This window comes from Drosophila pseudoobscura, chromosome X (assembly GCF_009870125.1).
Source record: "Drosophila pseudoobscura strain MV-25-SWS-2005 chromosome X, UCI_Dpse_MV25, whole genome shotgun sequence".
Taxonomy (NCBI): domain Eukaryota; kingdom Metazoa; phylum Arthropoda; class Insecta; order Diptera; family Drosophilidae; genus Drosophila; species Drosophila pseudoobscura.
In genome coordinates this window covers 16,993,014-17,013,363 of record NC_046683.1, presented here as the reverse complement: position 1 = coordinate 17,013,363, position 20,350 = coordinate 16,993,014, and the positions used below count along the sequence as shown (strand labels likewise).

General features: G+C 43.0%; 5 protein-coding genes across 8 annotated transcripts; 3 read left to right on the top strand and 2 right to left on the bottom strand.

Annotated features, from left to right (window-relative positions):
- Positions 1-1,650: 1,650 nt before the first annotated feature.
- Positions 1,651-8,428, bottom strand: Grip91 (gamma-tubulin complex component 3). Its single transcript, XM_001354562.4, has 5 exons — positions 7,972-8,428; positions 6,524-7,894; positions 6,273-6,465; positions 5,891-6,212; positions 1,651-2,781 (listed from the first exon to the last, which is right to left on the bottom strand). Exons 1-5 carry the CDS (start codon positions 8,096-8,098, stop codon positions 2,050-2,052), a joined length of 2,745 nt encoding a protein of 914 aa, XP_001354598.4. The 5' UTR covers positions 8,099-8,428; the 3' UTR covers positions 1,651-2,049.
- LOC4815319 (probable methylthioribulose-1-phosphate dehydratase) lies at positions 2,897-3,856 on the top strand. Its single transcript, XM_001354563.4, has 3 exons — positions 2,897-3,118; positions 3,179-3,649; positions 3,708-3,856. The coding sequence occupies exons 1-3, from the start codon at positions 2,991-2,993 to the stop codon at positions 3,799-3,801; spliced, it is 693 nt and encodes a 230-aa protein (XP_001354599.3). The 5' UTR covers positions 2,897-2,990; the 3' UTR covers positions 3,802-3,856.
- LOC4814740 (peroxisomal multifunctional enzyme type 2) lies at positions 4,614-5,594 on the top strand. The gene is made up of 3 exons (XM_001354564.4): positions 4,614-4,752; positions 4,837-5,010; positions 5,236-5,594. The coding sequence occupies exons 2-3, from the start codon at positions 4,878-4,880 to the stop codon at positions 5,448-5,450; spliced, it is 348 nt and encodes a 115-aa protein (XP_001354600.1). The 5' UTR covers positions 4,614-4,752; positions 4,837-4,877; the 3' UTR covers positions 5,451-5,594.
- A 919-nt stretch (positions 8,429-9,347) lies between the features above and the next one.
- MED20 (Mediator complex subunit 20) lies at positions 9,348-10,697 on the top strand. The gene has a single exon (XM_002133880.3). It carries the CDS (start codon positions 9,465-9,467, stop codon positions 10,233-10,235), a length of 771 nt encoding a protein of 256 aa, XP_002133916.1. The 5' UTR covers positions 9,348-9,464; the 3' UTR covers positions 10,236-10,697.
- Positions 10,698-11,563: 866 nt separating this feature from the next.
- Positions 11,564-20,277, bottom strand: Pdcd4 (Programmed cell death 4). 4 transcript variants are annotated; one of them, XM_033383978.1, is made up of 5 exons: positions 20,146-20,277; positions 19,350-20,028; positions 15,882-17,310; positions 15,657-15,796; positions 11,564-12,160 (listed from the first exon to the last, which is right to left on the bottom strand). In XM_033383978.1, exons 3-5 carry the CDS (start codon positions 17,184-17,186, stop codon positions 12,088-12,090), a joined length of 1,518 nt encoding a protein of 505 aa, XP_033239869.1. In that variant the 5' UTR covers positions 17,187-17,310; positions 19,350-20,028; positions 20,146-20,277; the 3' UTR covers positions 11,564-12,087. The 4 variants fall into 4 exon arrangements, with proteins under 4 accessions (XP_033239869.1, XP_002133917.1, XP_015041495.1 ...); XM_002133881.3 differs by lacking the exon at positions 20,146-20,277 and having other exon boundaries at positions 19,350-19,691; positions 19,755-20,109; XM_015186009.2 differs by lacking the exon at positions 20,146-20,277 and having other exon boundaries at positions 19,350-19,691; positions 19,824-20,109.
- Positions 20,278-20,350: the final 73 nt, after the last annotated feature.

Here is a 20,350-nt window from a genome sequence, read left to right as displayed (position 1 = left end):
ATAGTTATATATTATATATATATTATATTAGTTATATATTTTTAAAAAGCACACAGATAATTTGTTTCCTGTTTTATACTTTTTTGTAGTATTTTTTAATATTTTAAACCAACTGGCATTGCCGTTTTTTCATACAAGCTCCATGGAAGCGCCAGTATGAAAACCGCCAAGACACACATTTGACATACCTTTTTTCTGATATTTTTTGGAAAAAGACCAAATTCTAATGGCAAACGGGCAGGAATTAGATGCAGATTACAAATTAGTATTCGGTATGGCCTAGGTAATGGCTCTAAATAGCATTTCTGCACGATTTATACATTGGCGCTTTGGTCGGGGAGGTGAAGGTCCATAACTCGTCTTAAAAAATACTAGAAAAAACTATGAAAATATGCAAATATGCAAGGAGTGTGTCTAAAATGGCAAGAAAATCAGTGTGAGCGCGAATTTATTAACAAGATATACGGTCTAATCCTCGGAAATATACCGATGAAAAAAACGAACTTATCCGACCTAACCGCCCTCTAATAAAACAGGTCAACAACATGAGCTTAACCGTGGAAAATAATTCTGTCTGTAAATTCTTCTTGTAGATTTATAAATTCTCTTTCAAAATTTCAACGACATCTTTCACCCGAACTGCGCTAAAATTCTTCATATTTCTTAACTTTCGTCGAGTGTTTTTTAATACCCACTGGCTTATAATGGGTTAATCGTTCTCTTGTGCAGGCAGACATTAGAAATATACATAAGGGCACTTCCATTCTGACGTTACGTTACATTCGTACAAAAAATTTTGAAAAATTATTCTAATTCAATGGTCCATTACCATGTGTATATATTCACCAAAAAATTACAAGAATCGAACTTACGGTTTTAAAGACAAAGACAAAATATGACTGTCGTCACGTTATAAAAACTGAAGCGGTCGTTGAGGTTGGCGTACAAAATTACAAATCTCTCCGAACTGGATTGGACTATCTGTATAATATTTTTTGTGCTAATATATTAAGTTTAGAGCGATCATTTTCCAAGTTAGTTGGTTCCATCTAGCGTTCCGTTACCAAATTCCGTGCTAATAAGTTAAAAAATATACCGCTGGTTGAGATTGATTCGGATTGATTTATTCTCAATTTGTAAGCAGTCCACTTTAAACAAAAATTTAAAAAACGAACCCTTTATAACGAGAATTTATTTAACAAAAATTTCGATGAAAAGGTCGATATATCGACGGTTTAAGATTAAAATATACCAAGTGTTCAAAAAAATCAAAATAAAATATTTTTTTTTTGCAACTTAACATTTATTTTAATTACCGCTGGCCAACAACAATTTAAAACATGTATATTTTAAAACGTTCGGACTCCTTTAAAACTTTAAATACTCTGATTCTTTTCAACAACTAACCAAAACATTTGTGGAAAAATGAAAACATTCTTCCAAGTTTTTTTAAACTAATTCTTCCTATTTACACCGTATAATCTGAAAAAAAAAAATAGTCAAAGTAAGCTCAAAAATTTCTTCAGTCCGAAAAAATGTGCGCTGTTTAAAAAATTTCCATTTAAAAACGTTCCTGTACTCATATTTCAATTCACAATACTCAACATTCCAAAGCATTTTTTTTAGTATTATCATTCGTAATACTAATAATTATCATTAATTTCAATACTTCATTTTAATAATTAATTTCAATACTTATTCTCGATTCTCTATCGGATCGCTTATAGCAACCAAATTAGACTAAAATGCTGGATAGATTGTGCCAGATTCTTCGAAGCGTTTGTTTCGATCATCATCATTATATCATGATGAGTAAATGAGATTCTGTCGTGCTGTTCGTACAGATCACACTTAGCAGAATTGTGAGACCTAGCCTGTTTCTAATATCTATAATATTCCGCAACTACAGGAGCCCCCCGGTCTAATATCATAGTTTATATGGAAAATGTCCACATCGTTGTCGCCGCCGTTGTGGTTGATTTTCTTATTGACACGTGAATATGGTGGGTTGACTATGATTGAACGCGACAAGCGATCCAATACCAACCGTTACATTGCCGGCGATGATGATGCCTGGGAATTGATCACGAAACGACTACCTGTTGAATTATTCTTATTGCTATTGTACACATTGCTCATGCGCATATGCTCGAAGGTAAGGGGCTTGCTGAGATTGGTGTCACGCTTCTTGTAGAATTCATTGAAATCGAGCCTTGTGCCGAAGAGCTGCAGTTGTGGATCTTCGCTGGAATTGAGGCACATCATAAAGCCACTCACTGCCTTCTCATAGGCACAGGAAATGTCACTGAGTCCGCGACAGGCGATAATCAGCTTCTGCTCAAACATCTTCCGCTCCTGGTCCCGTTCCATTTTCTCTTCTGTGGTCACGCCAAAGCGACCCTCCTCCTCGGAGGCGGCAATTTTCTTTTCTAAGTCATCGCGGGCATTTTGTTCCTTGAAGCAATCTTTGTAGAAGCTGGCCTGCCAGATTTCCAGGGCTATAATGTTCTCGAAGACGGTTTCCAGGTGCCGTTCCTTGTCGGTCACCGAATTGATAAAACATCCCACGGTAATGGTCTCAAGGAACTTCTCATGGGCATCGAGAATCTCATCTAGTCCGGTCGCCTGCTGCATTTGCTTCTGCAACTCCACCCAATTGCATTCGATGACCTCGAACAGTACGTAATATTGCATTTGATGGATGAAGTGCATAATCTCGGACGTGAAGAGGTGAAGCTTGTACGAAGCCTTGCCAATTTCAGCATTCATCTTACGTAATTTCTGAAAATAGTGAAATTGAAAATCAAATTAGCAAAACGCGCGGCAAATGAGGGGACTAAAAGAGAGGTGTCAACACTATTTCATCAGGGATGTAGCTGCATAATCGATAGCAGCGTTTGTCGACACTAACATTTTGTTTACATTTGAGATTTGTCTTTTGGAAACTTAATCTTGCCTTATCTGGTAGTCTCATCGCGCTGTAGATTACAATGTCTTGTTCAATCTTTAAGGATTTGCCAGAAGATCATCCGAGGCGCCTGATTCCGGCGCTATGCAGGCAATTCTATCACCTGGGCTGGGTGACCGGCACCGGCGGCGGCATGAGCATTAAATTGAAGTGAGTACAAAACCACCTGACACTGCAACGGTGGACAGATCTAACGATTACCAACCATAGCGATGAGATCTACATTGCCCCGTCGGGGGTGCAGAAGGAGCGCATGCAACCGGAGGATCTGTTTGTTCAGGATATCGATGGCAAGGACCTGCAAATGCCGCCCGAGATCCGGGAATTGAAAAAGAGCCAGTGCACACCACTCTTTATGCTGGCCTATCGACACCGCAATGCCGGTGCCGTCATACACACCCACTCCCAGCATGCAGTGATGGCCACGCTCCTGTGGCCGGGGAAAACCTTCCGCTGCACGCACCTGGAGATGATCAAGGGCGTATACGATGATGCGGACAAGCGTTATCTGCAATATGACGAGCAATTGGTGGTGCCCATCATCGAGAACACGCCCCACGAACGTGACCTGGCCGATAGCATGTACGCGGCCATGATGGAGCATCCCGGCTGCAGTGCCGTTCTGGTCAGACGCCACGGTGTCTATGTATGGGGCCAGACCTGGGAGAAGGCCAAAGCCATGTGAGTTACAAATGGATTAAACTGCCGAAAGGCTTGCTAACTTTGCTTCCTCAAACAGATCTGAGTGCTACGATTACTTGTTCTCCATTGCCGTTGAAATGAAGAAGGCTGGCCTCGACCCAGAGACGTTTGAGGACGCCTCCAAGGCATAGAGAAGGGTGGCATTTAGCAATTGATAAAATACACGCAATTTTTTGTTAAAAATAATTCCTTTCGTGCAGCGGGCGCGGGCACTATCTGGCCACTTCAAGCCTTCTTATCTTGCTGTTTTATGGGCATTTCAAATTCGTTGCGCACTTTGTTCCGGAGGTCCACAGCCTGGTAACAGCAACAGTCGATAACAGTTTCTCTTAACATTCGCTGTTAAGTGCGATAGGTAAATGTTAAAGTCTAAACTCCACACAACTGCACAGTGGAGAAAGAGCGAAAAACGAATTCCACTTTGGAATTAATTTAGTTTGTGAAATAGCCATGAATTAATTAATTGTCAGAAGAACATACTTAAACTAATTAACGACTTGCACTAGTTTTTTGCCACCGAAAACAACCTGTTGGCATAAATTAGCTACAAACTTTTGATTTGATTCCATTTTCGCACCTCTTGGTGTTACTGTTCCATCAGCTGGCCGGCGGTGAGCGAGAGAGCACAACATCACAAAACCAACGGGAGTGAGAGAACCACCCGTGTGTATACCGGCTCTCGCCGCACCAGTGTTGCCCATTCAGCTTTTTTTTAGCTAGCTCTGGCTATTTTTAAAGTTTGATTGCTGTAAAACTTTCGAAATTGTTAAGCCTCAAATGTAGCTATTTAAAATAGATACATATATAAAAGTACAAGTACGCATTGGTACAATGGACTGGACGAATTGGTCGAAATAAATAAAACAATGCACATTTTATGAATAAATAAAATAAATTTGTTGTGACAAAAAAATGGCTATTTTTCTCCACAAAAAAACGCTACTTTTTCATTTAAAAAAATAGATGCACTGCTGCCCGCACTATCGCTATCTCGCCTCAAGGCACAGGCGAATGCGGAGGAACAAGAGAGACAATAAAACCAACGACTCTGCACGCGTCTGGCTCATTCTTCTATTCACGGCGTAAGCATTTGTCCCCCGTTCGTGTTTGGGGCCCTCTTCCAATTTGGGAAAAATAAATTAACATTTTCTTTTGTAAAACAACAGCACCGTCCCCGAGAAACTAGCAAAAAATACTCCAACCAAACATGAGTCTACAGTCGGATGCCGTTTTCCAGAAAATCATCGATGGCCTGAAGGAGAACGAGGCTAAGGCCAAGGCTGTGAATGGTGTGTTTGTCTATAAAATCACCAAGGATGGCAAGGTGGCCAAGGAATGGAGTAAGTAATAATATTACGCACGCTGCCTGATACTCCAACACACACGCACACCCATTTTCTGTGGGTTTACGTGGTCTTTTTTGCGTGTGTGTGTGTGTTTTGTGGGAAGTTCAAAGTGCGAAATGCTTTGCACTTCGGCACCAGCTGTTTGTTGGTTTTCTATGTGGCCAACAAATGTAAATTACATTACCTTTTCGCTTATTTTCTGTGTGTTTTTTTTTCTAGCTCTGGACTGCAAGAGCGCCAAGGCCTATGAGGGACCCGCACAGGGCGTCAAAGTGGACACCACCCTGACGGTGGCTGATGAGGACATGGTTGATATTGCCCTCGGCAAGCTCAATCCCCAGGCAGCATTCATGAAGGGAAAATTGAAGATTTCCGGCAACATCATGCTCACACAGAAGCTGGCGCCTCTGCTCAAGACCGATGCCAAGTTGTAAGAGGCAGTTGCAGGCAAAGAAGGAGCACCAAGGAGCAGCCGCATTCCAAGCAGTCACATTTCTGTATATCTATATTTTTTTGGCGTATTTCGTATTCATATGTTTTTGTTTCACCCTCTAATTAATGTTATTTTTGTACGGGAAGTTGTGTGTTTTTTTCTATCAAAATATAGAAAATGATACATAAGAAAATTAAGGAATTTTTGTATGCCCCTTGAGACTTGCGTGTGCACCGGAAAATGGGTAATCATCCATGGATTAGATTACAGGTGCCCTCGGCTACTAATCTAATCTCGGACCGCTCCACACCTTAATTCGTTGCCCACAAGAGTGCTCCGAAGTCCCTCCCAAATTGCATTATCGATCAGAGAGAGAGGGAGAGAGAGATCGCAAGCGAAAGAGCGTGACAATCTAAAGTAGGACTGAGATACGACACTCACCTTTCCATTGGTCATCTGCTCTTTCCAGATCTTTGTCGAAAGCACAAACTCCATGTGCTTCATGCGCCACAGTGGCTTAAACAGCGCCTTGTACGTGGACATGGTCGGCTCCAGCATGGTGGCCAGCGGCCCTTGGACGACATATTGCAGCGACACAATGTCCCAGCCCGTGTCGCCCAAAAAGGGTGGCTGTGCCACCACATCCAAATGGTTTAGGATCTCTGGATCATCGTACTGGGCATTGGTGCAGCGCAGGGCAGTGTCCAGCATGGCCGACAGATCGTGGGCAAAGATTTCAGTGCCTGGCTTCTCCAGTTCGTCTCTAAGGAGGGCGATTATTTATTGATTATTCGATTTAAAGTGCCTCCAGCCAAAGACTTACTTCATATGCTCGATAAAGATGCTGACAAAATCCCCTTGGCCGAGCAGCAGGTAGCGTCGCATGCATTGCAAATGCTCCAAGAGCTTGTGGGGACCCACCATGTAGTCGAGGACATGCTTGGCGGTGTTCTGGTAGCAGATCTCTATAGCCGCATGCCACTTTGTGTCCTGTGTGTAGGAGAAAATGTCGCCAGCTGAAAGGAAAGCCCATTTAATGAATATGCCATTAGATGGGACCCAGTTTATTCCTACCATTCGATTCCATGATATTCTTGAGCTCCCCCTGACCCTTGACCAATTCATTCATTTCGCACACTTCGCGCAGAAAATTTATGCTCTTCCCGGTCCTTAGGATTTTATCAGCCAGCTCTTGGCCAATAAATTTCGGCTGCATGGCGGTGCGCACACGAAACTTATCGTGCCACAGTCGATCGGGCCCGATATCGGTCAGGGACTCCACAAAGAACTCGTTGTGTAAATCCGTTATGTCGCCATCGAGCATCCATTGCGAGATCATGCGCGTCAGCGGGCGGCACATGGCCGTGAGCAGATCAATCACCAATTTATCCACCGCAGGATGGCCATTATCGAGGAAGTCCCACACCACGGACGTGAGCTCTCCCCCCTTTTTCATCATGCAGGAATGGGCAATTTTGGTCAGCCATTGCATACGATGTAGGGGCTTTGTGTACCACACGAGCAGCTTGAATAGCGTCACCTGCTCCCGCTGGCTATCGAGCCACTCCTGCTCGCGATCGGCAAAGCCCCGCTTCAGTTGGGCCTTCTTGAAGTCATTTACCTGATCGTGCAGCAAAGCCACTTCGCCATGGTAGGCCCCAAGCTCCTTGCGCAGAAAGCATGTGAGGGCCTGACCCATGCAGCCCAGGGCGCTGTAACCCTTCGAGGGATCCGCGAATTCGGCCACACGATCGTGATAGTAGCCCAGTTCGGAGAGGCGCAGCATGAGGCCGGCATCGCCCGTTGTCAGCAAATTGGTGTTCGCCGTGTCCAGCTTGAAGCGGCCAGTGACGACATCCTTTCTTAGAAACTTGCCCTGAATGCCCGTAAACGAGAACAGGACATTCGTGACAATGTCCAAGGTTTCATCCACATCCTGTTGATTAAGCAGCTGATCTGTGTAGTTAGGCATTTGCACCTGGCCCAAACCGGCAATTGACTGGCCGGGATCATAGCTGTAGGCGACGCGTTCACTGGATTCACTTCCACCATTCTGCTGCTTGCGATAGGGATAACTAGGACTCAATCTCTCAGACAGCACCTCTTTTAGGATATCCTTGTGACCATCACCACCACCATCCTTTCCGTTCGCCATCAGTGTCGTGGGACGCAAGAACGTGGACTGTTCATTATCCAGAATATCCAGCAAAAAGTTCATCAAGGCTTCGCGTTGCTTTTCATCTGTGTCTAGCTTCAACAACTTGGTGTACGTTTTCAGGAACACATTTCCGGGCATCTGCTCTTTTTTGCCATTTGGATTTGCCTTTGCGTTTAGGATATTCAGAATTTTGATCACACAATCATCCTCGCACATGGTCGGCCTTCCCTCGTTCAACGAGTTGGGATTTTCCATTATGCTCTTCAAAGCATTGTTAACCAGACGATCTGGCAGAGATGGACGTAAGATGGAGCCGTAAAAAGTGGGCAATCATTAGCAGGGGATAGAATCCATTTACACTTACCATGATCCTCGGCTCGCTGGGGGCCGTTTATGGATAGGCATATATTTGACAGCAGCTTCGTTATATAGTGAACTGGCGTCGGTGGATCCTGGCCCTGTGCTTTACTCCCGACATTTTCGTTGGACATATTCGTTGTTTGGCAACCGAAGGCCAGACGAGCCAGAAACTTATCTAGCCGCGCGCGCAAATCAAAACCACAAGCACAGAAGCGATTCTAAAGCGATGGATGGCGTTTGCCGTACAAGGGATAACAAAAAGAAAACAACTGTTTGACAAATACTTTGGTAAACTGCCTAGGCGTACTGTTTCGCTATTGAGATCTGTGGAGACTGGTGGCGACTGGTGAAAAATTAGTTTAACGCAGAAACCATATGTATGTAATGAATAATCAATTTAATAAACAACAAATTTGGTGGTCAGCTTCATCGCAGGCCTATCGATAAGATATACGGTCTGACCCTCAGAAATATACCGAAACTACGTCATAAATTGCAAAATATACCGTAAATATTCTGACGAATTCAAGTTCTATATTCTTCGACTTTTATATTCCGGGGAATATTACTATCTCAATAATATTGAATTAGTATCTCAATATTAAATTACTGAAATAGGGTATACAAATACCCATACTCCGGTTGATAAGCAACAAGTCTTCAATTAACAGAAACATTAAAGTGACAACATTGCGACCGTTTTTTTGTTGAACTTTTCTTTTCAAACCTTGTTTTAGTCAAAAAATAATTGGGGAGTACCTAAAAGTAGTTAATCTTGTAGAAAATTTATTCATCAATGGCCTAAAATTATGTGGGAAAAACTAAGTGTTTTAGTTCGACAGAATTATTGAACGGAATCTCTAAATCGAGCAATATAAACGACTATTCTCTTTCGGTTTTTTGCTTTTAGCTATGTATGTATGTATTTCGCTAAAACAGTTTTTTGTTTGACGTATTTCACGAAAAGCATTTTTTAGACAAGATTCAATAAAAGCAAGTATTAAGAATAAGCCAGTTAAGTAAAAAATTGATTCATAAACCTTATAAAATTATGTTGGCATGGCAAAATGGCTTATCTAGCCAATAATATTCGACGAAATATCAAAATATTTTTTTTTGTTTGACCACTTTCGCTAAAACCTCTTTTCACGCAAAATGCAATAAGAGCAAGTGTTTAAAATAAACCAGTCAATTAGAAAATAGATTTACTAATCGGACTAAATTATTCGGGCATGGTTTAATGTTCTATATAGCTAGTAATATTCCACGGAATTTGAAAAACTAAGAAAATGTAAAATCGAACTTGAATTCTTCAGAATATTTACGGTATATTTTTAAAATGAGACGTTATATTTTGGTATATTTCTGAGAGTCGGACGGTATATTTTAACGCGGTCACACTGCTGTTCACTGTAATCGACACTCCGAAGATTTTTTGTAGGCCACAATTTCGCAAATAAACAAAAACAAAACGTAACTAAAAACGAAAAGCTTGGTATGGGTGTGACTGTGCTACAACCGTATCCTATGCCCGAGGGAAAATCTGGCGCCCATATCATCGATTACCTGGGTAAACGTCTGCTATCGCTTGGCGCTACGCATGCTGGTCAATTTCTGGTCGACTGCGAGACCTTCATCTCGACACCGCAGCCGCACAATGGTACACCGGGACGGGCGGTGCATGTGCTGCACAACTCGGAGTATCCCGCTTCGACATTTTCTATCATCGACAGTGGCACTGGGAAGCAAGTCTCCCTGGTGGCCGACAGCATATTTGATCTGCTGATGCTCAAAATGACCAATACATTCACCTCGAAGAAGCAGACAAAGATTGAATCCCGTGGCGCCCGGTTTGAGTACGGCGACTTTGTGATCAAGCTCGGATCCGTCACCATGATGGAGCATTTCAAGGGTATCCTAATCGAGATCGAGTACAAGTCGTGCATGATACTGGCCTACTGCTGGGAGATGATACGCGAGATGCTGCAGGGCTTCCTCAACATCAATGTGAGCAAGGATTTCCCCACGTACTTTGCCACGCAGACCATCATGACGGCCATGGGCCAGCAGCAGCTGCACGCCAAGCACAACGACTTGTACGAGCCCACGGATACGGTCAAGCAATATCTGGAGCAGTTCACCAACTATCGGAAGCATGTGTCCATGCATGGATCCCTCAGCGGCACCAGCGGCATCCAACAGCCCGTCCACATGTCATCCTCCCCGGTGATGGGTGCCGCGGGAGGCCTAGTCTTGATCCGATCCTGATGCGAGGTCAAGCTGGAGCCGCCCGATGCTCCTGCAGTGACAATGGAGACTGACTGAACGACGGAATATTCATTGAATTAAGAAAGCAACTACTCAATTGTTTTTTTTATTTTAATGTATATTTTTAACGCAATAGTTATATATATTATATATAGATGTGTGTGGGCAGGGTGAGTGTGTTTTCTCCTTTTTCCATGTCTGTGTGTAGTCGTCTTAAAAAAATATATATAGCTGGAGTACAAAAATTTTGAATTTTTTCTCTTCAGTGTTGGTTTCTTTGTTTTGTGGATGGGGGTTTTTCAATGAGTCTCGTTTTTTGTACAACAAAAAATTTTTATCCTGATTTCGCATCCAACTGTTATACAACGGAAAACTAAAAGGGGGATGTGGGGTCGGAGGAAAAGTGTAAGCTTCTTATAATATAAAATGCAATCGTTCTTCTTTTGATGTTAAAAAAAAAAAGCCAAAAAAAATGTTCACCGCAAAACGAAAATGATTTTCTACCTGGGGTTTATGGTTCAATGTAGTATATATGTATAGTATATATATATATATATATATATGTATAGTTATACATTAAACATAATTATGTATACGCCGTGGCGCTAGTCTTCTCACACACACACACGAAAAGAAACGTAGTATCTATGCAAGATGTTCTTTTTCTTAAGGAAGTACATGAAGTAAGTAAATTAAATCATCGTGTGCTTAACTATAGTGAATAACAATGTGTTTGGTTTTACACACACAAGCTCTCAAAAGAACAGGGAAAAAGGAATTAATGTGCCACCCATTCCAAGGGCCATCCAAAGCTTACATGGGAAGCAATGATTGTAGCTCTGTTTGAAAACATTTTGCACGGGTACAGTACACTCTTTTTTATGTTTGGACATTCAATGCTGCGCCAGCTTTTGGCAACAGTTTTGCTTCTGATTTAATTTACTTTAGCCTTAATTTTGCTTTCATAAAGGTTCTAACTGACTGATTGCCTGCCTGCCTGCCTGTATGTGTGTGTGTGGGTGTGTTTGTGTGTGTGCGGGGTGGTATGTGTGGTTGTTGTTGTTGTTGTGTATAACAGTTCGTATAAGTAATTTGCTTCGCTAGCAAGTGACATACTATTAATGGCAGCCGTGCTATAAGTACGCCGCTGATCTGATCTACCAATCCGTCTGTCTGTCCGTCCGTCAGTCCGTCCGTCAGTCCGTCCGTTCGTTCGTTCTTCATTGCTTAAAACAAACAAAAAAGAAAGACAAATGCCCCGCCCCGTTCCTGTAGGGTTCGCTTTCGTTTTTTGTTTGTTTTATGCAGTACTGGGATCTCTACTTTTGTTTTTGTTTATACACATATTTAAAATATATAATTCTTGCTTTAGATTTGCTGTTTCTCGTTAGATTAATTATATATGCATGTATTGATGTATGTGTGTAGGTTAAATCGTATGGTTATAGTTTAAACGCGGAGATCAACTTCCGGATTGATTGTTAAATGTTGTTTTTTGTCGGTTTTTGTTGTTGTTGTTGTTTTTGTTGTGTGTTGTATGTTGTATGTTTTCTCGATAGCTTAGCAATAACTTCTTTCACGTGTGGACGCTTGATCAATAAAATTTGCGACAAAAAATGTATTTCTTTCCTATACTGCTGCTGTCTGGCTGCTGCTGCTCCTCAAAATCCTCAGCCTGATATTTGTCCCTTTGTAGTTGTGTTTTTCTTTGCCACTCCTCAGATACATTCCTTCAGTGTTGTTGTTGCTGCTAATAGTTTTGGTTGACTTTGGGTTTTTGTTGGGGGGTGGGGGCTGTTTATATAAGTATGTGTACTACATAAGACCCCGCTTTTGGAAAATTTCCCCCAATTTAGTCGCGCATGGGTAAAATAGCCGGCTTGACATGCCCGCCATCGCCTTCAGAGACAAAGCGCTTGCGTCCGCTGTAAATAGTAGAAAGCAAACAAAAATTATTAGATACATTATAGCAATAATTCCATAATAGTTTCAGGGAAATTATAGTAAGGTTAATAGGGAGATATATGGGGAGAGGGCAATAAATATAAACCTTTTTTAGCTCGAACTAGCAGTCTTGGAGATTCGCAGAAGGAAAATAAATCTGGTTTTACTTAAATTTGGCCCCCCGAGAAGGTAAATGGATATGTGACATCAGCAGACAAATCTAAATATACCCTGCTGCCCCAAATGCGGGGATTGGTATGGAAATCTTGCTTGAAAAAAGAAAAGAGCAATTGCACGCACACACGCACACACGCACTTTGCAATTACCCAATTATGCAATGCAAGAAAACAAAGAACGAGGCAACAAAAACTAAGCAAAACGTTAAAAAAAAATAATATTGCATAAAGGCTTTGCGCAAATTTGGCAACAACAAAAACTAAAACGGCAAACAATTTGCACAAAAGTTCATTCAACCGCTGACCCTTTTTTCGCTCTGTCGCTCTCTTTGCTTCAGACAGCTGTGCAAGTAGTGGGTGAGAGCGCGGGAGAAGCTGCATTGCGCCGCACTGGTCTCCGCAAGCAGTTGCCAAAGCACTAAAACTAGTTTTTGTTTCTGTTGCAGTTTCTTTTGTGTTTTTTTTTTATTTTTATTGAGTATCGAAGAATTCTAAGCTGCAAAAACAACAAGAAAATGGAGCCAAGCAGAGCCTTAATTGCTGCATTTAAATATAGAAAAAAAGAGTAAAGTAAAAAAAAATAAAAATGTGGAAAGATAAGTTGCGCGCGACACACACACCCACCGCCCCACCGGCCGGCCACAAACAAGAACAAAGCACAAGAGAGCGAGAGCAAGAGCGAGAGGAGAGCGATAGGATAGCAACAAAAGCAAGGGGGCCCCCAAGAAGCAGCAGCTGCTTCGCGCAGCAGACAGTGATGCGCGTTTGGCTTTTTCAGCCGATACACTCGCGTCCCTGTCGATCTAGCACAGATCTGTTCACACAAATCAAAGAACAATACAAGTTTACGATATATTTCTGATCTGCTACAGTTGCAGGTGTTTTATTTGTTCACCCCCACATCATAGATTTGGCTTTTTCTTACAATAAAAGTTTGGCTTTTTGCTCCACTATAACCGTTGATATGGCAGCACCGCCACCTACGCCGCCGCCACCCTCACGTGCATACTCCTGATACCCCGTTATGTGGCATTGAGTTTTCAGCGGTTTTGTTGCTGTTGTTGTTTCTGTTGCTATTTTTGCATCATAAATTTGTCTTTTTATAGAAATCTGAGCAGTTTCGTTGGCGGGGTTGACGTCTGCCACAACATCCAGGGGTACATATATGTAGTTTATGCATGTTTCGGCCTCTGTATTAGTGAATGGCTGTTGTTGCTGATTTTAGTTGTTGTTGCATTTAGTTGTCGCTGCGCTTAAAGTGGCAAAGAGCAATAGCCGCAGCCAAGGCGAATGCAAATGCAGTTACAACAACAACAGCAGCGTCAGCAACAGCAACTAAAGTGGGAGTGGCAAGCAGGTCGATAACAGCAACTTGGCCGCCATGTTTACCTTCGCGCACACACAGCCACAAACACTAGCACTAACACACACACACACACGCACACACTAACACTCAAGACGATCTTGAGCCACATGCAGGTTGTTGCACCAAAAGTTTGATGCGATAAAAAAAAATAAAACACAACCAAACGTCGATAAGAGCCGCCCTCTCCCTATCGATATCGAGTACATAACTGAACATATATGTATATGTATGTATGTACATGCATGCATATGGGTCTTTTTTTAGAACAGATAAAAACAAGAAGGAAAGCCGAAGCTTTGGACACCCTTTCGCTGATCTCACACACATCGTAACCCTTGGCCCCCATTTATATATAAATTATGTTTAGACGTGGACCGATCAGTGGTAAGAAACAGCGGCGGGCAAGCGAACATTCTCGAGCCTCCACTGTACATAGCAGATTTGTAGTTACAAAACGAAACATGACTTCACATTATGGGGTCGGGGCGGAGGGGGGCATATGTATACCTTCTCTTTACAGCAAACATTGTGGCACACACACACACACACTCTCGGCAAGGGTACAATCAAACAGCGATATTGCCTTGCCCCCAAGGCGAGAGGAATAAATCAACAATTAAATATGTATAACAAAAACCAAAAGAGAAAAACAAAAGAAACGGAAAGTAGAAAAAAAAAATCAAAACAACTCTAGGAGTATATATGTATGTATGTACGTGCATATGTATGTAAGTATAAATATAACTAGCCGGCACCTGATAAACCGGCAACTGGCCCGGACTGCCCCAATGGAGACACCGACGATGACGCGGCGCCCCGTCAGTGTCGAAGCAAAAAACTAAACTGCGCAATAGAAATTTCATAAACAAACACACACGCACACAGGCACACACACAAACATATATATATATATATATATCTCTGAGTATGTATATAAGAAATTGAGCCAAAGCGTATAAAGAAAATAACAAAACAAAAAATAAAAGAATAATAAACAAGTCGAAGCCGGCAAAAACAAAATATAAACACATACAGATAAAAGCACATCAAACATACATACATACATACATATACATACTTCACGGCGCAGACCAAAGCAGAACAAACACATTCGGCTATGCCAATTTCAGGGTACACCCTTCTTTACCATGGAAAAGGCCTTTGAGCACAAAAAACTCTCTCTCTCTCTCTTTAACACAATTACTATTGTTGTATGCGCCAATATATACAATGTAATATTGTTAATTGTAATAAATAAATGCATAAATTCCAAGAAAAATTATGATAGCGTAAAGATAAATAAAAGGAAAAATAGTTAAAGTAGACGAATTTTATTGAAAATTCCTATTAGAGTATATTTCTTTGAAAAGAAAACAGATATGTGATTCCGCGCATTATAGACGACATACCGATATGAACACCTACTGAAACAGGCCATAAAATCCTCCACGAGTGTTTAAAACAAAATCTTATAATCATAAAAACGAGTGCTCGGCTCCAATTCATTTCATGAAACCCTAACCAAACGTCCAATATTTATGGATTTTACTCGAATTTAATCCGATATGCTGGGTGCCATACAGTGCAGGGTATTTGCTTGTAAACAACTTTGTTTTATGGCTGGGTATAAGAAGGTGGGTGGGTTTGGGGTGGGGGCGTGTATCGTTTGGTATGCCTCGCTAAGATTACGTAAAAAATTACTAGATCTTATTGCATATTGTTCTGTGTTTACAAATAGACACATCAAATAGGCTCGAAAACGGTTGATCCCACTGACGATCTTCCCTTAAGAAGGGGAAGAGGGAGATTCGTTCGAGAACGGGACGAGGACTGAGCTTTATTCTCGCCTTAAGCCGGACATATGTTGGGCATTTCTCTGGCATTGCATTTACATGTGGTAATAGAGAAAAGGGGGAAATAAGAGAGAGACTTACCGCGATGGCACATTATTAATGATCTTGTCGGTGAGAAAACCGGCCCGGTTGCAGCGCTCGACGAAACGATCGAGTATTATATAGGCCAAGGGCACGTCCAGCACAATATCCGCCATGTCATCAAATACCCGAATGAAGCCCTAAAATTTGGCAAGAAACATATATGTATACCATAGAATAGAGCAATGTTTCATTCATGTTTCACATTAATGAGCGACTGCGTACCTGCTCCATGCCCGCTGGCAGCACCAGACATGTGAGATCAAGCGATTTAAGCAGCTCGCACATTGCCTCCTCGGTGGTCTGGCTGAGCGACTCCAGTGTCATGACAATGGCCTCGTAGATCAGCTCATGATGATAGTGCGGCACCTCGAGCGCTCGTAGACAGCGATGGGCCTCGGCGACATCGCGCGACGATATATACTCCTTGAGCAGCAATGTCATCTGCTTGGTAATGGTCTTCACTGGACGCAGGGGCCCACCCATGCCCCAGACATTGTCGAGATGCGCCCAGACCTGCTTATGGAGCAGCGAGTCGGCACGGCGTAAAGCCTGCTCGGCATACTCACTCAACTGAAGATGCTCCTCGGGCTTGGACACAAACTTCGGTGGGATGCAATCGTCGGCGATGGCGCGGGCCATGAAATTGCCCAGCATGATGGGAGCCTCTGGGGTGTCGAGTATGAGATCGGGCAAATTGGACAGGAGAATGTTGAAGCCCTTCTCGATGTCCTTGCCAGTAATGACACGACCATACAGATCCGAGATCAGCACCGAGGTCATCTCGCGCTGCGAGTCCTTGTGATCCATGGCAATCTCCACGAGAATCGAGGTAATCCGTTCCCGCAAAGGACCTTGCAATATCTCATCAAAACTGAGGGCCACCTCATGTGTGTCACCGTGCTCGTAGTATTCCAAGACAATCGGCTCGGCCAGCTTGAAAAACTCATCCGGTGTCGTCTCGGTGATCACCTCACGGAGCTCCACATTCCGATCATTGCAGTCGCTGTCATAGTTGGGATCGTTCTCGTCCTCGTAGAGCTCGGCCAGAGCCTCGGAGCCGGGCAGACCCCACACACCCTTGCCGCCACCACCGCCCTTCTTGGGCAGCCCACGACCACGGGTCAGATTCCGTGAGCGACGGCTGTTCTTCCAGCGACGATGCGGCACCACATATCCACCTGGCTGGGGTAAAATCCCGGTGGCAATCGCAGTAACGGCACCACCACCGCTGGAACCACCCGATCCCGAGCCACTGCCATTGGTTAGCACGGCGGCAGAGCCATTGCTGCCACTGTGTTGTCTCTGTATGAGCCTCTTGGCCTTGCGTTTGATGCGTCCGTCGTCGCCGACGGGTAGCGGCTTCTTGATGAGACCATGACCGTTGGAGCCGCTATTGAGCACCACTGCCTGGATGTCGCCATTCAGTTCGCGCTCCACGGAGCTCTCCTTGGAGTCGGAGCCTCCAGAGTTGTGGCGACGACCGCCACCGTTGGCTTGTTTGTTATGGGATGATGATTCGACGTCCATGATTGGTTTCTTGTCTTTACCTTTCCTCTTGCCCCGCTTGGAATGCACTGCAAAATTGGCGCTGTGTTTGGGATCCGTTTTGGTTTTTTGGTTTTTGTACTGTAACACCAGGTGCCGGTCCTTTCTGCAATAGAACCAAAAAACGTAATGCGATACGGGAAACGGTAAAGCTTGTTCAAATGTGGCTCAAAGCTGATTTGAATGCTTCGGTCCGCAATAACTGTCTCGCCTGGAAAGCTTTTCAAATGTCTGGCTGGGTCTGTCTCGGACCCAAAGCTTGTTCTGACAAAACAAAAACACATGCTGTCTGGCACGTCGCCCGCCTCCATGCAACCATATACATATCTATACATACATATGTATGTATGTATATATTTATCATGTAAACGATAAACATTTAGAGGTGTTATTTTGAAACATTTTAAGTTAGAAATATATAATAATAGTTGTACTGCCACAGCAAGAGACAATAACGGTATTGCGTCTTTGGAAAATTGAAGGTGTGTGGGTGTATGTGTGGGCAAACTCTCCCTTGTCAAAATTCAAGGTCACAAACACAAGCATACAAACGACATAATTTGTGTTACCGTTAAAGCTTTGCCAGCCAGCAGACCGACCCCGGCACAACATTAGCGCCATCCCTCTTTGACCAATAACTTCTAAATGGAGTTGCTATATGTATGTATGTACATATGTACATACATATGTATTTGACAGACAGCTGCTGACGTGTGTGAAAAGGAGCAGCAGATCAAAAAAGCTTTTACTACTCTTCTCCTCGTTTTCACCCCATGCTAATGGTGCATTTTTTCGAACATGTAAGACATACAGTACATAAGGAAAAAAACAAACATACATCCATATGTATTGTATTTTTGAACAGCAGCGTTGTCTCTGAGGTTTATTATTGCGTCGCTGTTGGTGTTGGTGTTGCTGCTGCTCTTGCTTCTGCTCCTTCTACACTCCCCTCGTCCCGTTCTTTCAGTTAGTTCTTATGTACTGTGCCCGCTCGTTCGTTTATATGCTGTAACCGGTTTTTATGTTTGTTTTGCCCGGTTTAACCTTGAAAGTTTTAGTGCGTTTTACGAAATTTCTATGTTATTGCCGCGGCATGGACATCCCATCCCTTTCGCACTCTCTCCCCGGAGCTATGTTCGCACTTGTTGTGCCCCCTTTTTGTGATAGGGCGCAAAAACAAAACAATGTTCGGCTGTTCCTGCTCTCTCGCCTCTTTCTTACTCTCTCAGCATGGAATTGGTAGATAGAGAGGGGGGAGTGTAGAGGGAGCATAAAACCGACGCTGCCGAAATTGCGTCGCAAAATTTTGCAAAGCTCAGAGGCCTAGCAGAAGAGGAAGATGAATACTACAGCAGCGGCAACATTGTATGCTGAGTGTACGGTACAGTGTCAGGGCGAAATATCAGGGTTACCTATAGTTTATGTACAATACTTATTTGTCTACCATCACTGTCATTCTGTTTCATCTGTCTATGAGCAGTCGCGATCACAGTAAATAAGCGAAAAGAATGAACCGATGAACGAAGAGATGTAGACGTAATGATGCCTGAGGTAGCCAAGACAAATAGTACATAAATAAATACTTTATAAATGAAGCCAAGCAAACAAAAACAACAGTTGATACCCCCACCCTTCAAAAGAAAAACCTCTCCCTTGCTCGCAAAGGCAGCTGTTTTGCCGCTACGCTACGCTACTGTTCGGTTGTGCGTGCGTGCCGGTCCAATTTATCACGTAGGCCAATCTCCTCCACTTGAATGAAGAAAATTCCCGAAATTTCCGAAACCCAATTGGAAGTCTTTAGTGATGCGCGGAGCTAGCAGGCCCTAAATATTTTCAACAGATTCTAGATTCTTTTTGAGTAAATACTAGCCAGTGTCAAAAGAACATGATCATCAGAGAGATCTTCCTTGCAAGGGATACACATATGTATGAAAAAAGCAAACAACTAAACCATTCATTATTTTGGGAAGCCACTGTGAACCTCCCCCCACTCTGTTTTATGAATTTTTGTTTTGTATTTTCGCTTTTAGTTTCACATTCGCCGGCAATTGCCAGCTTTTTTGCGTTCACTTTTGATCACTCTTCGCTGATTGTTTTTTTTTTCTGTCTGTCTTTCTTCATTTTCCCCCCTCTCCCAGCACTTACCTCTGTGTGGTTTAGCTGTTTCTGCTGCTTGCTTCGCTGCGCGTTGCTCAGAGTCTCACTATCTCTTCCGATGCTGCCCTACACTCGCGGCGACCACAACGAGGCGACTGCAACTGCAACTGCAAGAGCAACAGCAGCGATTGGGCCAACTGCAGCAAATGCAACAACAGTGCTGTTGACGTTGACGGCGACGTCTGCGTCGACTGACTGCGTTCACAAAGTTGAAGTTAGCGCGCTGTGCTGAGCCGAACCGAGCCTGTTTGATACTTTGCTGGTGTGCTGCTGCTGTCCACTTCCACTGCTCTTCCTCGTTCTTGGTTTTGCGGCAATTTTGCGTGGGCACTAAAATGCAGTGGGAGAAATGCTCTTTTCAAATTTTCGCTTTAACTCCTTTTCACATCTCACAGCACAAAAAAAATATTTGGATTTTCAGCGTTGCAGTCTTGTTTCCTCCTGCTTTTTACTGGAACCTACGATGCAGTTGCACACACCCACACACTTGCATACACACACACTGGTATGTATGGAGCAGCGGGATGGAGCCTATGATGTCGTTGCAGTTTTAGCTGCACTTTTCTTCCAGTAGCCAATGCAATTCGCTGTTGTTGTTAGTAATTTTCTTTGATTTAAGATTTTTGCTGGGCAGAAAAACCGTTTTTTTTCTTTTTTTCGGATGGAGCTGTCGGAGAGAAACGCAGAGGAGAACCGTACGTGGAACATTAACTGTGACTGAGCGAGAGAGCGGGTGCTTATATAGCCGCGATACACGGTAAACTGGGGATGGTTCTCGCGATACCTCGTGCTAATTCCGCGAAGCGATATTGTTGTTATTCGGTGTATTCAGTTTTTATTTTATTTAGTTTGTTTCAGCAAAAATATATTGTAAGGAATGGAATATTTTAGATACTGAGGAATGTGAAACAATGCTCTAATGTAGAAATGTTACAAAGAAAAACAAGGTGACTAAGTTTCAAAAAATACGTATACCCTTTGCTATCCTC